We start from the raw sequence: 14,163 nt of genomic DNA on the forward strand, positions 1-14,163 counted from the left end.
ATAAAGCACAGGGGATATTTTGCCACTAGTGGAAAATACAGCTTTATGGAGCAGCTCTCCAAGGAGCATCAAGGCTCAGTGGGCTGGTGGAGCCCCAGCGCACCGACACGTTTGCTCGCTAGAACTGATGCTCTACTTGACAGCAAGGCCATGAACATTCCTGCCATCGGGAGAGTAAAGACGGGCCTGACGGAGGCCCATGTGCTAGCACTCGCCCATGGCAAGAAGTCAGGAAGAAGCCCAGCTTTCCCATCCTGTTGAGGAGGCAAGAGTTCCAGCGCCACTGGAACAGCAGGAATGACTCCTCCGTGCTGCCCCGTGCACGGCGCTGCACAGGCCCACGGCAAAAGAACAACTCCCCTCCCTGGGGAAGCGCCAGCTCTGCTCCCCCAGCCAGGCACCCCCCAACCCACCGCAGGCGGCACAGCGGTCTCTGCCATTGCTAGGACCAGGTACACCACAAGCCTGAAAGCAGGGCCGTCAGCTTCCCATCTCATCACGCCGGGCAGGCTCATGTTGGAAACAGGCAACTGGTTTTGGAAGAGGACATTGACAAAGGAAACGGGTCAGAACCTATGAACCCACATCTCGGTGGAGCTCCCAAGCACAGAGCTTACACACTCCTACGGCACCTGAACCACCAGCAAAGCCCAGCCAGGGAGTGCTGCGAGACCAGGGGACCTGGCCCTCGGGGCTGGCCATGGCAGCTGAGAGCTCACAGCTACTGTGCCTCAGTTTCCCCAGCACCATCCAGAGGCGATTCCCCCCTCAGGAAGGGCAGCTCCAGGACAAGGTCTGCAAACCACCTTGTAGATGACAGCTGAGGACCAAAGCCTGGAGAGCCGAGTGCCAGCCACAGGGGCTGTATACGGATGAGCCATCCTCTCTAGGTGACACTGCACAGGACAGACACCCTGGCAGGGGATGGGGAGAGGGAAAGAGAAGAGACAAAAGCCACAAACCTTTCTTTTCATAGTCAGGCTTCTCCTCCCCGACCCGGCCCAGGCTCTCCAGCGTCCGTGTCACCTGGCTGCCAAACTCATCCTCCCTGGTGCTGGGCTCTGCCCGCCGCGGGGTCTCCTCCTCCTCCTCGTCCTCGTAGTCATCCAGGATGGGGGTCTCACGGATGGGCACCCCGATGACCGAGTTGTGGGCCTGGAGGCGCGAATTGCGGAAGCTCTCGCGGGCCTGGGGGCCCAGCAGCACCGAGGGGATGTAGTGGATCTCGTGGGTGGCCTCGGTGCTGGCACTCTTCTGTGGGATGCGGCGGCGCTTGTGCCAGCGCCGCTGGGCATACAGAGCCACCGTGAAGACCAAGAGGAGCAGGAGCAGCGCGATCAGCCCACCCTGCAGGAGAGGAAAGGCACGGGTCAGGAGGTGCATGGGGCACAGGGATGGGTCAGGAGATGCTGCAGCCATCTTCTCTCCTCTTCCACCCCCAGAGCACCCTTTCATCAACACTCCACGAACCGCACACAGGAGGGTTCCCATGGAGCAGGCACCTCTGGGGCAGGACACCTTGGGCAGGAGCAGCAGGGTGCTGGACGTGGCCTTTGGGCAGGGACAGCACAGTGACACTCCCAGCTCAGCTCTGCCCAAGTGATTTTGCCCACTCTCCCAGGGAATTTGTTCTTACACCTCACCTCTTGGGCCCCCCCAGCCCCCCGGCCCACCCACACACACAGGAGCTGCAGTGGGCAAGCTCAGGGAGGTGGGAAAGGAGGCAATCGCATCCCACCGCTGAGGAGAAAAAAAATAATCATTAAAACAACCTAGCCACCGACACGGGAGCAATAAAGCCTCAGCAGAGACACACAACATTTCACACAAACGATGGTACAACAAATGGCACCACGCAACCAGCGCTCCCCAGGGCACGGTTACCCCGGCTCCATCATTTCTGGTTGTGATTTGCCTATGGTTTCAAGGAGACTTCAGCTGCAGACCTGGGGACACAGCACAGCATATTCCGGTCCAGGACGTTCTCTGCAAAGCTCTCCTCTTCCCCCACCTCCAAATTTTATTCAATACAGCTTCCAACTTTCCAACTACATTACCCTAAGAAAGAAAAAAAAAAAAAAAAATCTTGACCAAAGAAATAAACTTCCTAGATATCTATATATCCATGGAAGTGGCCTCTCCTCCCAAGCAAGTCAGGCTAAGAAGTGCCAAAGGGAGCCAGCCCTGCCTCTGGCTGCTCTGGAGGTTAAATTCAGCCACGGTCTCTCGGCCCCGCGCAGGCGGGAGCTCTGTCTGTGCCACTTCCAGCCTCTTAATCTCCACGGTGTCGGAGCAATTTCATCCCGTGGCAGACAAGCGAAGCAGGGCACGTAAATCAGGAGCGGTGCGAGCAACACGGGGCTTCGCAGCGCGACGCAGAACAGCCAGGGCATGGCAGGCGTTCCGTTGGCGCAGCCCAGAATTTTACAGAGCGTGCAAAAGCAGAGCCGAGACGTTCCAGTATTTCATCTGCATTCGATACAAAGCACCGTGCTGCACCCGGAGCGCGGCTCCGACGCGTAAACAGGATCAGCGGTAAAGAGGCGGCATTGAAAACGACAGCTCACGGGGTGAGTTCGCTGGGGGAGAGGCCTCGGGAGCAGGAGCCGAGGAGAGACCTGGACCACGCCGGCACCGCGACCGGCGGCAGAGCGGAGCCCAGCCCAACATCTCCCCCCAGACCGGCACTAATGGGAGAAGGGCTCAGGGATTCAGGAGGGCAGTGCTCAGCTCGACTTCCCTCATTTAGGTGACACGTGCCATCAGGAAAGGCCGTTTAGAGTCCAGGAGATGCCCAGGGATCTCTGTGGGGAAGAAGGGGAGGGCTGGCTGAGCCGACCGGATTCATGCCCTGCAGCCCCGGAGCACCTGAAGGACCGGTGGGATGAGGACCCTACCTGGCCTTCCACACTCAGAAGCAAGAAACAGCGTGGACACCTCAGCCGGGAAGAGCAGCACCGGATGGTGCAGGGTTTGTGCAGTACCTGATGCACAGAGACCCCAGAGCGTCACAGGAGCTCCCTGGCATGAGCCACCCGCACCCCCCGCACCGAACGGGGCCATTTCCTCGGAAGCCTGCCTTGCAGGAGAGCGACCATGGCACGCTAGACCCTCCAAAAGGGAGGCCCGGTGACAAAGGCACAGCAAGGCCATGAACTTCAACACGATGAACCACACCGCAAAATCAGGTCTGGTTCGTGTGCCGGCTTCCTTCCGGCAAAGCGAGGACTCTCACGCTACAGAGGGGTTCAGAACACCACTCATGGACATGACTACTGGGAAAAGTCTTCTCCGAGGCCCCAAAGCCTCACCACCGAGCCCCTGAGCCGTCGTTCGTGCCTGGGTGCTCTCCACAACTGCAAAGTGGCTGCAGGACGGAGCAGGGCAGAGCACTCCGCACCCGCAGGCACTCGCCCTCCCTGGAAAAGCACAACCGCAGACCAGCCAGACGCTCGGAAAAGGCTGGGGTGACTGAGAAAGCCCTGCCCGAGGAGCAGCTTTGCCAGCTGGACCCGGGGAAGCGGTCCGGGCGCCCGCGGCAGTGCTGGGGCTGTGCCTCTGCCTGGCTGGGCTGCTCCTGGGAACCGGCTTGGAGCCGACAAACCAGCCAGCATATTAAAGTAAAGATCTCTCTGCTCGGAAGAAATTCCAAAAGGTGTAAAGGCACAGAGGTTATTAGCGTGCCATTCCCCCCGGCTCGGAATGACAGGGTCAGCTCGAGGAAGCCAAGGGCTCCCAGCCCAGCCTGGCCGCGGCTCCCGCACACTTTGGGGATGCGCCGGAGATCTTGGCTCTGCCGGCCGCCGGCCGAGACAACAGCCCCCTCTCTGCCGGGGAAGGCCTGGGGGTACCCGTGCCAGCCCCTCGGGTGAGCACTTGTGGGCTCAGAGCGGGCAGCTCAGTTTCGACGTGCTCCTTTCATCCCCGACCCCGCGCCGGCAGCTGCTTGTTTAACAACGCCACACGCGCCGGGAGAGCTTCCTGGGAAAAGGGGGAAAAAAAGAAAAGAGTCAAACTTAGGAGGCATTCAAGCCAGCCTCATTTTAATCTATTTTTCATGTTAAATTATCCAACTGAGGGAGCAGGAGAGAGAAAGGGGAAGGAAGGGATAATATGAGAAATGTTTTATTTGACAATGTGTCATTCGGAAACTGATTATTTCTGTCTCTGAGCTTTTTAATATTCCCAAACAATGGCCGAGCCGCACGGGGATTTGGTATTCTAAGGCTGGATTTATAATACTCTGTTCTGCAGTGATAAGAACACGGGCCTTTAATCCTCTGAGCTGTGAACATGCATATTCTCCTGCGTAATGTCCTTCCCGCCGCGCGCCCGCGTGCCCCGCGCCGGCCGAGCCCGGGCCGCGGGCACCGCAGGGTTGCCGAGACCCACAGGAGGGGAGGAGGAGGGTGTGGGAGAAGAGGGCTGGTGGGGACAACCCATGCGTGTGCAGAACTGCAGGGCTCGTGGCACGGGAGCAAATCTCATCTGAAAGCGAAAAGCAGCAAGGCTGGGACTTAGCTGAAGCGCCGAAGGAAAACCGAGGGACGAAGCCACCTCGAAGGCCAAGAGATTGGGCACTCGTAAATCGTGAGGGCTGCCGACCCGGAGGGCGATCGCCGTTCGGGCGTCTGTTTGAGAAGCTGAACGCTTTCGGAGCCACAGAAGATGCACGTGCTGCTTGGAAGACAAGTCACCACCCTTCCCCGCCACAGGGAAGGCGAGGGAGCCCGTCGCTCCGCGGGGGGCCGGGCCGGCCTCCTCGCAGCGGGACCCAGCCTCTCCGCCGGGCTCCTCGCCAGCTCCGCTCGCCGCAGCGCGCCGGCAGCCCAGCCCTGGCACGGCTGGTCCCTGCGGCACAAAGGGACCGAGGTCACCGGAGAAGGTCCCCGGCTGGAGCAGGTGCTTTGGGCTGGGCAGACCAAGGCAAACACCAAAGCATCCCTTCTGCGGGGCAAAGCCAAAGCAGTGCAAACAGCGCAGCATTCAGTCCGGTGCCGACCTGAGCCCCTTCTGCCGCTTCCTCTGAACACCCAGAGAAAGTTTTACCCTGGGGGGGAAGGGAATCCTTATTTCTTTTCTCACTTCGAAGCCGCTATAGCTCCCGCACGACATCCAAAACCAATTACTGTCCCACGTTGTGCCGACAACCAGCCCCATCGCCACCCACAGAATCACAGAATGATTAAGGTTGGAAAAGACTTTTAAGATCATCAAGTCCAGCCATCGACCCAACACCCCCATGCCCACTAAACCATGTCCTGAAGTGCCATGTCCACACATTTTTTCAACACTTCCAGTGATGGTGACTCCACCACCTCCCTGGGCAGCCTGTTCCAATGCTTGACCACTCTCTCCATAATCTCCAATCTAAACCTCCCCTGGCGCAACTTGAGGCCATTTCCTCTCGTCCTGTTGCTGGTTACTTGGGAGAAGGGACCAACACCCACCTCACCACAACCCCCTTTCAGGTAGTTGTAGAGAGCGATGAGGGCTCCCCTCAGCCTCCTCTTCTCCAGACTGAACACCCCCAGTTCCCTCAGCCGCTCCTCATCAGACTTGTGCTCCAGACCCCTCACCAGCTCCGTTGCCCTACCTGCTGCCAGACGAGACGGGGCTCTGGCAGCCGGGGCCACCGCTCCCAGGACAGTCCCTTGGGACAGCCGAGCCCTGCCCAGCACAAACCCTGCACAAAGACCCCCCGCATCGCGCCCTGCTGCTTCGGAGGGCTGGGGCGAGCGGGACCCCGATACTGGAGCATCACATCGTCCCACACTGCCCCAGCGGGCAAACTGTGGTGAGCAAACTGGCATCAGCGATAACCGCACGGTCCTCGGAGCTCTTCACACTGGGCACTTTTTCCTTTCTTTCCTTTCTGGCCATGAAGGTAATTAAACACTAGAACAATTTACCAAGGCTTGTAGCGGATTATCCATCACTGTCAATTTGTTATTTATTTCTTTTTTCAACTCAAGCCTGGATGCTTTTAGAAAAGTTATGCTTTATTTCAAATGAGAAATAAAGGCCTTGGGGAGTCCCTGCACGGCACTGGAGGGCAGAGCAGATGATCCGACAAGTCCCTTCTGGTCTTCCGCTCCCCCAGTTTTGTCCTCCCCACGTTTCTTCGTGAGTCACAGCGTCCAGCTCTGGAGCATCTCACCTGTCTTTCAAACATTTTGTCCCCTCCCAGGTCAAGCCAGATGCAGAAATCACCACTGGCCGTGGACACAAGCGGGCAGGTAAGACACATCTAGCTAACGCAGCCCAAAGGGGGTTGATGGCACCAGCCAAACCCCGACCAAACCCCGGAGCTCTGCGCCTCGGCACACAAACCTCTCCTGGCTCGTCTCAGCCGTTGCTGAGGGCTATAATAAAGCAGTGCTCAAGGAGCACGTGTAGCAAACATTTGCATTAGGTTTTAGCCGTGCTGTAATTTGAGCTAAAGGATTTCTAATTAATTTAACTAAAAGTGATGGCCAACGGCAGCATGGAGACCCGATAAATGCCGTTTCACCAGGTGGAGGCTTGCTCCCGGGCACAGACCCCCCGAGGCCACGTCCCAGGTGAACCGCGATCAGAAGCGGGCTGGGATCATCCGTGTTGGCCGTTTTCACAGCCTGTTAATGGGCAATCAAGCCGCTCGGCCAAGCCCTCTGCTGCAGCCAAACCCAGCGAGGACGCCCATCGGTGCCCAGGCTGGCTGGGGCAGCACGAGCTCTGCCAGCCCCTGCGCCAGGACCCCCGCGCCCGGACCCCCGCACCCACACCCTAACCAAGGGCTCAGGACGACTTTGGAAGAAAAATACTGCATTTAACGTGTTGGGTGCGTGGCATCTGCTTCTTCCCCCTCCACGCCAAACCTGCGTGCCGCACCAGCGTCTCCCTAGGACTCCTTTGCCTTATTGCTCCTGTTCTCTTTGCCACACCTCTCAGTTTAAATATTTCTTCTGCAAATCTTAAGTAACATGCTGTTTGCACCTTCTTTCAGATCATTGACAATGCAAAATAAGGCTGATCTCTGCAGACATCTCAGTCTTCCCTTGCCCGCACGCTGCCATTTACCGTGACCTCCTCTGCACCCCGCCGCTTCCTCGCCCTCCCGGGGCGCAGGACGTAGCCGCAGACGGCACGCGATCCCTCCAGCTTTCGAGAAACACCCTTTCCCTGCCCCTGCTCCTCCCTCGCGCGGGGAGGACACCAGCCTCTGGTTGTTGTCCCCGTAATGGGGGAGTTTTGGGCATTTCCTGCAGAATCGAGGTTTCTGCACCCACAGCACCTCTGTCTGCCTCTCCATCTTCCCCCTCTCGTGTCTGTACACACTGGTCCATCGCAACCAGGTCTAAAAAGGCAGAAAAGGGTCTCAGAAACACCGCCATCCCTTCAGCTTTTGCGATAAGAGGAGATATGTAGAAGAAAGAGGCCCCAGATCACCCCATCCACTATCGTACCGCAGGGCAGGGAAGTGTTATCGGAGCCAACCGAAAGCGTGCGAGGTGGGAGAGGACAGGAGAGAAACAGGGCTTTGGGAAACAGGCTTTGCAAGAAGCAGCCACGTCTGCCACAAGAGGAAAGCAGAGCTCACGGGTAGAAATGGAGCAGCAGCACCTGGAGTTCGGGAAGGCGCTGGATCCCGCCCCGGGAGATGCTCTCGCGGGCGCAGACCTGACCTGGCCTGCCCGGCCCCCACCCAGCCTCGGCCAGCAGAAGGGACGCGCCAGCGCACAGCGAGGACGGGAGGATGCTTCCTGCGTCCACGGCGGATGGCACGAGGAGCTGCGAGCTTGAATTGCAGCGGGGCTCGTTCGAGAAGAAACACAACTGCAGCACGCGCAACGCACCTGGGAGAGCGGGGACACCTCCGGCGTCGGAGGTCACCTGCCCGAAAGGCAGAGCAGCGCTGGCACGCCTCGGGGACGCGGGGGGCCTGGCCCTCCCCAACCGCCCCTCCCCACAGCGGGCAGCTTCCGTCTGGAGGATGCATCGCCCACCCCTGCGCAGGAATCACAGCCACCCGCTGAGAGCGCGTACCCCCGCGTGCTGCGGGGGTCAGCAAAGGAGCCCATGGGCGGGCGAGCATCAGGTGGGGAAACTGAGGCAGAGCACGAGGGTGAGACCAAGGACAGACAGCAAGCCAGCAAGAAGGCTAGCGAGGAAGAGATGAACACCGGGATGGGGGGGGGGGGGGGGGGGGGAGAGAAAAAGAAAAAAAAAAGAAAAAAAAAAAGAAAAAAAATTACTCCAAATAGATCTGGATCTGGTCCTGATCTCAAAACCACCCAACCCAACCTCTTCATAAAATACAGCAATGATACAGGGCAAATCTACTAAAAAATACAGCATTTTCTCCCTGTACGCTTCAAATCCCCATTCGAGCACTGCTTCACAGAAGTGCTTAACCACACGCTTAACTTTAAATATGTGTTTAATTCCCATTACAGTCCATGAGACGACAGCACACGCCTCAGCGCTCTGCTGAGCGGGGACGGCTGCTTGAATTGTGGCCCGAAGAGAACCGTGTTATGTCTTTTTTTCCCTCTTTCCACGGCTCTTACAACATCGCCGAGCCCCAGCGACGATGGGGCACTGCCGTCTGTTGTTACCGCAAGCGCGTCACCTACCCCAGCGCTGACAGCGCCTACGCACCGCGCTCTCCAAAAGGGCTTATACTGGTGGAAGTGAGTGCAGGACCTGGCCCAGAGGTTTAAAAGGAAGGGTTCCCACCGGATGGCTCCACCAGGGCCGTGCAGATCCGTCACATGCGGCCGCTCCTCCTGCCATGCCGTATGTACGCGCATTGGGCGTAAATTTAATAGCATATACAGTCCTGCAAAGTATAACACATGCACAAGAGAGTTACAGTTGCTGTGGGAACCATAACTTTAAAATCTCTGACTCTTCCATGCTAAAAAAAAAATGAGTCAGACAAAAAGTCACATTTCCATATAATTTTTCTTTTTAAGCCATGCTGAATTTTGTTTTGCTGTTTCATCCAAGAACGGAAACAAAAAGGAGGAGTGAACCTGCCAATCAGCCTCCTTGTGCCATTCACACGTACGATGTGATGTTCCAGTTAATGTTTATTTGAATGGTCTCCCAGGCACCAGCTGTAAGCGAGCACCAAAACACACAACCCTCAGTCACACCGAACACGCCTGCATATCCTGAGCTGCACATCTAGGGTAACAATTCAAAATTACTCCTAATCCATTTTTATGATGTTAAAAAAAAAAAAAAGGCATTTATTTGCAGTGAACTGAAAGGGGAGGGCTGGAGGTGATTTTATGAAGCACCTGATCACGAGCTCTTTCTAAAGCCAGAGCACAGATTGCATAAATTGTGATTTTAATGCGTGCTAAACGGTTCACCTAAATTGGCTGACCTGCTAACCCCCAGCTTGCCCTCGGAGAGGGCTGATTTTAAAATGCATAAGGGCTCACGCGTTCGCGCTCAGGTTTCCCTAATGCGGGCAGGCTGGCCGAGCACAAGGCTGAGACAAAACCAAAAGCGGGTTTTTTCCCCCCACCAAGGAGTCTCAGTTACCAAGCCCCATCCCTCCTCCCCGCGTTCCTCCTGCTCGGCTCATTTACACCCGGTACCGGAATTGCATTTTAGCCATATTCCAAAGGGGAGGAAAAATCCACTTGAGTTAAGAACAACCGACCTTGCTTTTAAATAAAGCAAGTCACCACATCCACAGAAGGTCTCTGCCGGCACACACGAGGTCGCGCGAGCAAGGGCTGCCACGCGTCGCGGCTCGTGAGCCGGCACGCCGAGCCCCTCGCAATTAAACATGGGGCCGAAGGCGAGTGCAACCACCCACACGCCATCCCGCCCTGCGCTGTCTTCAGACCCGAGCCCGAAGCCTGAGCGCCCACGGGGAGCCGGCCGGGCGAGGAGCGTCCCAGCGGCCGGCGCAGCTGCCCTGCAAGCTGCGCCCCGGCGAAGGCAGACGGGAACCCAGCCGCCATCAAGGAGGAGGACCAAAGAGACTCTCTGGGGCCCTGATACCTTCCCACGTGAAAGAGAAGAGCAATGAAGTCCTCCAAGGCTCAGTTTTGGCTCGAAACTTTTTTCACCGAAATCAGCAGTAACAGCAGCTTGACCGCGCTTGCTTTGCCTGCTGCTAGAGGGGAGCACGTCCCCACCCCACCTCGCCTCCCTCCAGCGCTTCCCGTCTCCGAGCAGAGATGGTCGCTTGGGGGGTCCTCTTGCCCAGACCCCTCCAGCAGACCAGCAGATTTGCACCCGCGCACCCCCGGGCACGGATCCACAGTTTTTCCCAGCCTTCTTGCCCTGAGCTGCAGGCTACGCGCTGCCCGTGCGGGTGCCCCATCCGGCGGCAGAGCAGCCGGCACGCCGCGCTTGGCTGTGCTAGCCGCGCCGCGCTCCGTTTTTCTGGAGCCGCTTTTGTCACGTTCCTGCTTCACCCGCTGCCCTGCGGAGGCCACAAATACCTCCACAGCTTCTGCCCGAGCTGGTTCCTTCTCCTCCGGTAAAAAAGGCAGAATATCCCTTTTAGCATCTGATGGAGAAGCCAACCTGTTGGCCCCAGCGGACAGAGCAGCACGGAAATAGTCACAGCAAAAGGCGTGTAGAGGCGGCACAAGGGAGGAGGGACGCAGTTAAACTCGCTAATTAAAAAAAGGGATAAAACTCAGAGGAGCTGCACATCTTTTAAGGACCCACAAAGCCCAGCATCTCCACCGCTGTGCCCCGCAAAACACGGTGCAGGTCCTACCTTTGCTCCCGCCCTGCGTCTATCCGCTCCGTTCGGGCAGCGAGCGCATGAGAGCGTCTCCCAGAGCCAGTGTTCTCAGCTGACCTCTGCGGCACCAGCCGGGGCTCCCGGAGCCACCGCGGGCTCGAGTGGCGATTACCACGGGCCCCCCCCGAAATCGGAGCCATGGCGGTACACCTGAACTACCCAGCTGCTTCCCACCCCTCCCGAGCAAAGGTTTAACAAATGCTAAAGCGAGGTCTCAAATTACTTGGATTATTACAGCATCTACCAGCAGAGCATTTGCTAGCAAACGATGAAATATAATTAAAAGTAAAGAACACTTGTCAGGTAAATGAGTAACATGTACTGCTGTTGCAAAAGTACCTTTCTTGTTTTTTTAGTAATTGTGTTTATTCGCTTCCTCACTAATTTACAAAAAATGCAGTTAATTCTCAGTGGATCTCACAACCATTAGTGCGAATTAATGCTGTTCCCACCGTATATTCTGCATATATTAAAAAAAAATTAATCTAATAAGATATGCACATCTCCAGATGAGGGAACATGAACACAATTCACATTGTGCCTCCAGCTTCCAAGTGCTGGTGAGTGACACAGTACAACATCCTTTCTGCTCAATTAACCAGCCAGATTCTGGGGGCTGCCAGATTCTGGACAGTTGTCCAGAAAAGGTGGGAAAACATGGAGGAAAATTCACCGCAGGGTTAAGGAACAGGGACTTCTTGGAGTAGCCCAACACCTCCAAGCCCCACCGATGGGCCAGGTCTCCTCGGCGTTGCTGCGTGCTGCTGCTCCACACAGGGTGGAGCGAAGACGGGCGAGAGACTGGAAAAGGGGTTGAGAGTTTATTTATGGACATCTCAAAGCAATTTATGGAGCAAGGAGCTGATGGGACGGAGCAATTGTGCCCATGGGAAAGGAGGGAAAGAGCTCTTTTTGTTGTTGGGGTTTTTGTAAGGGTTTATTACTGAGCCTGTAGCTGGCAGCTGCTTTGGGAACGATCCAGCCTATTATGTAAAAAAAAAAAAGAAACAACCTGCCTTACCATATTTAAAGTGCAAATATCTCAGCATAATGAACATCTTTCTGAAAAGCAGCAACACAAACCACTGCTTTCCAGGGGGAGAGGGAGGGTGTTCAAACACAATAACGGATAAAAGCTCCGTACACGTGGCTGCATAGCATTTGGCATCTGAAGGTACTTCGCAATTCTGGCATCGTAACTCATGCTACAGGAGTTAGATGCCGCAGCCCCCCGTACGCCGAGAAGAGCCTCCGCTGGTCCTTGGGGCATTGCACGCCAGGAAAAGAAAAAGGAATTTATCAGTTTGCACACATGCAATTTGAGAAATGCACTGTCCCCTGCCCCACCATGCATCTCGGAGCAGGCAGATCCGAGACTTTGATTTAAAGAAAAGCTCAATGAGTTCAGCAAGTCCACAAACCTTCTCTTTTCCAAAAACAACACAGCTATTCCCACCGGGTTATTTTGAGTCCGGTTAAGCACAGCACTTAACCACCCACTTAACTCCCGTTAACTTCCCTGGGACTTTGCACATCCATAAAATGTATCAGGTGTTTCTGGGCTTTTTTTGTCTTCCTGATGAAGAACGCAGAGCTCCCGTTACCCAGCCCTTGGTGTGATGCCTCCAAACCACCTCACGGCTTGCCCCAGTGGAGAAGCAAATCCACAGGGACAGGAGTTGTCCTGCCGTAGAGCTCCCACACTCGTTGCTCACACATCCACAGGGCCACAGAAACCTTTTTCTTCTGCAGCACGTCGGACCTCACGCACCGCTAAGCCATCTTGCCCGAAACCGTGCTCCTCGCTTGCCCAGCCCTCTTGCTGCATTGACAGAAAGCTGAGAACACGAAAGGATGGGAACACACCAGCCTTGTTCTGCTCCCATGTTCTCAGGTGTGCTTTGAAGGGCACAAGGCCGGGGATCTCCTTGCCGGGGAGGCAGAGCCGCGGGTGGGGAGCGCCGGGCACCCCGCTGCCGGGCTGGGGGGGAAAAGCCGGGATTGCATCTGCCAAGGGGCCCTTTGCACCCTGGGGTGCTGCCGGGGCAGCTTCAGCTCTGGAGAGCTCTGGACACCCAGGGGACGGTCCCAAAGCACCTGCAGCTCAAGTCCCTCGTTTTTCTGTATGGACACAGGACCCCAAAGGCGCCGGGAGCAGAGGAGGTGGCAGAAACCAGGGCTCTTACCTGCATCTCTGCCCTGCAGGATGCTGCAGGAGGAAGGCTGAGCAGGTACCAAGATGCTGGCACTTCCAAAAGGACATTTACCTGTGCGTTTTGAGGAAGGAACCATGATTTGGGGCAGTCCAGTCCAGCCCTCTCATCCTCAACTGCCTGGATTTAAAGCCCCACAGTTTGAAAGCCCATGACTTTCTGAGGCTAGAAGCTAACCCACCAGGCTAACCCACACCCTTCCAGAGCAGGGCTTGGCAAGAGGGGACCTGAAGGGACCCCCCCAGGGACCCCCCCAGCCGCAGCCCCCTCTGGGGCAGGGCTCGGAGCTGCATCCCTGCTATCCAAAGGGACCTTTTGCAGAGCCACGAGCTTTCACTTGCGCTCTCCCAAAGCGAGCAGCAGTCCTTGCACCCGGCTCTAATGACAGCCACGGTCTTGTGAGGAGGAGGCAGACCTTTAATGAAGGGCAGCTGGCACCAGAGCAGGAAGAGGCCAGTGGGCAGCAGCAACGGCTCAGAGGGGCAGGCAGGGCGTGGGGGAGCTGGTGGGCTTGCTCAGTGCCACACACACACATCAGGATGCTGGATTTTCTCCGCCTGCATCGTCAGAGGCAGCATCGATGCCATCCCCTGCAGGACAGGTCACCGGCTGCCACCCCTTCCACCTCTGCTAGGGCTGCAGGGTGCTGCTCAGCCCCCAAATGTGGGCCCACCCAACGGGGACATCTCCTCCTCTGCGGCCAGCTCACGCCTGGTGCTGCAGCAAAGTCTGCGTGAGACCTAGAGCAGGGTAAGCAGCAGCTGGGCTATAACAGTGGTTTTATTCCAAGGAGTTGCCCCGGCTAGCAACAGCCCAGAGCATTCTGCACGCAGACAAGACGTGCCCAGACAGCCCTGGGGACCTTCATCTCCTGACTCCATCGCCCAGCTGCAGCTCTTGCCCACAGAAAGCAGCAAGCACCACAGTGATGCCACCCGTGTGCCACGAAGATGACCCGCCAAGCTCCCCGGTACACGCTGCTCTACATGCTTAGGGAGACTGAGACAACGTGGGACTTGCATCCCCCAGCCTCGCTGTAGCAGAGGGTTTGGAGCACGTCCGAAGGCTGCGTGCGTGGAGGAATGGGAGCTCCTTCCCAAATGGAGAGAGGATTGCAGGGCACGGCTATTACAGCCGGTTCACGGCAGCCCAGCTGCACCACGCCGTGAGGGTCCGTGATGAGAA

The 14,163-nt window shown here is 56.9% G+C and overlaps 1 protein-coding gene across 5 annotated transcripts in view; it reads right to left on the reverse strand.

Annotated features, from left to right (window-relative positions):
* The window catches only part of ASTN2 (astrotactin 2), a 358,363-nt gene that overhangs the window by 265,709 nt on the left and 78,491 nt on the right, over positions 1-14,163 (reverse strand). For 3 of the 5 annotated variants that reach the window (XM_082009184.1, XM_082009183.1, XM_082009180.1), the window contains exon 3: positions 963-1,347. In XM_082009184.1, the coding sequence (XP_081865310.1) occupies positions 963-1,347 (385 nt within the window). Of the gene's footprint in view, positions 1-958; positions 1,348-14,163 lie in introns of all 5 variants that reach the window. The other 2 variants (XM_082009182.1, XM_082009181.1) reach the window with 1 other exon arrangement.

This window comes from Phaethon aethereus (genome assembly GCF_964289735.1).
Source record: "Phaethon aethereus genome assembly, chromosome: 20".
NCBI lineage: Eukaryota > Metazoa > Chordata > Aves > Phaethontiformes > Phaethontidae > Phaethon > Phaethon aethereus.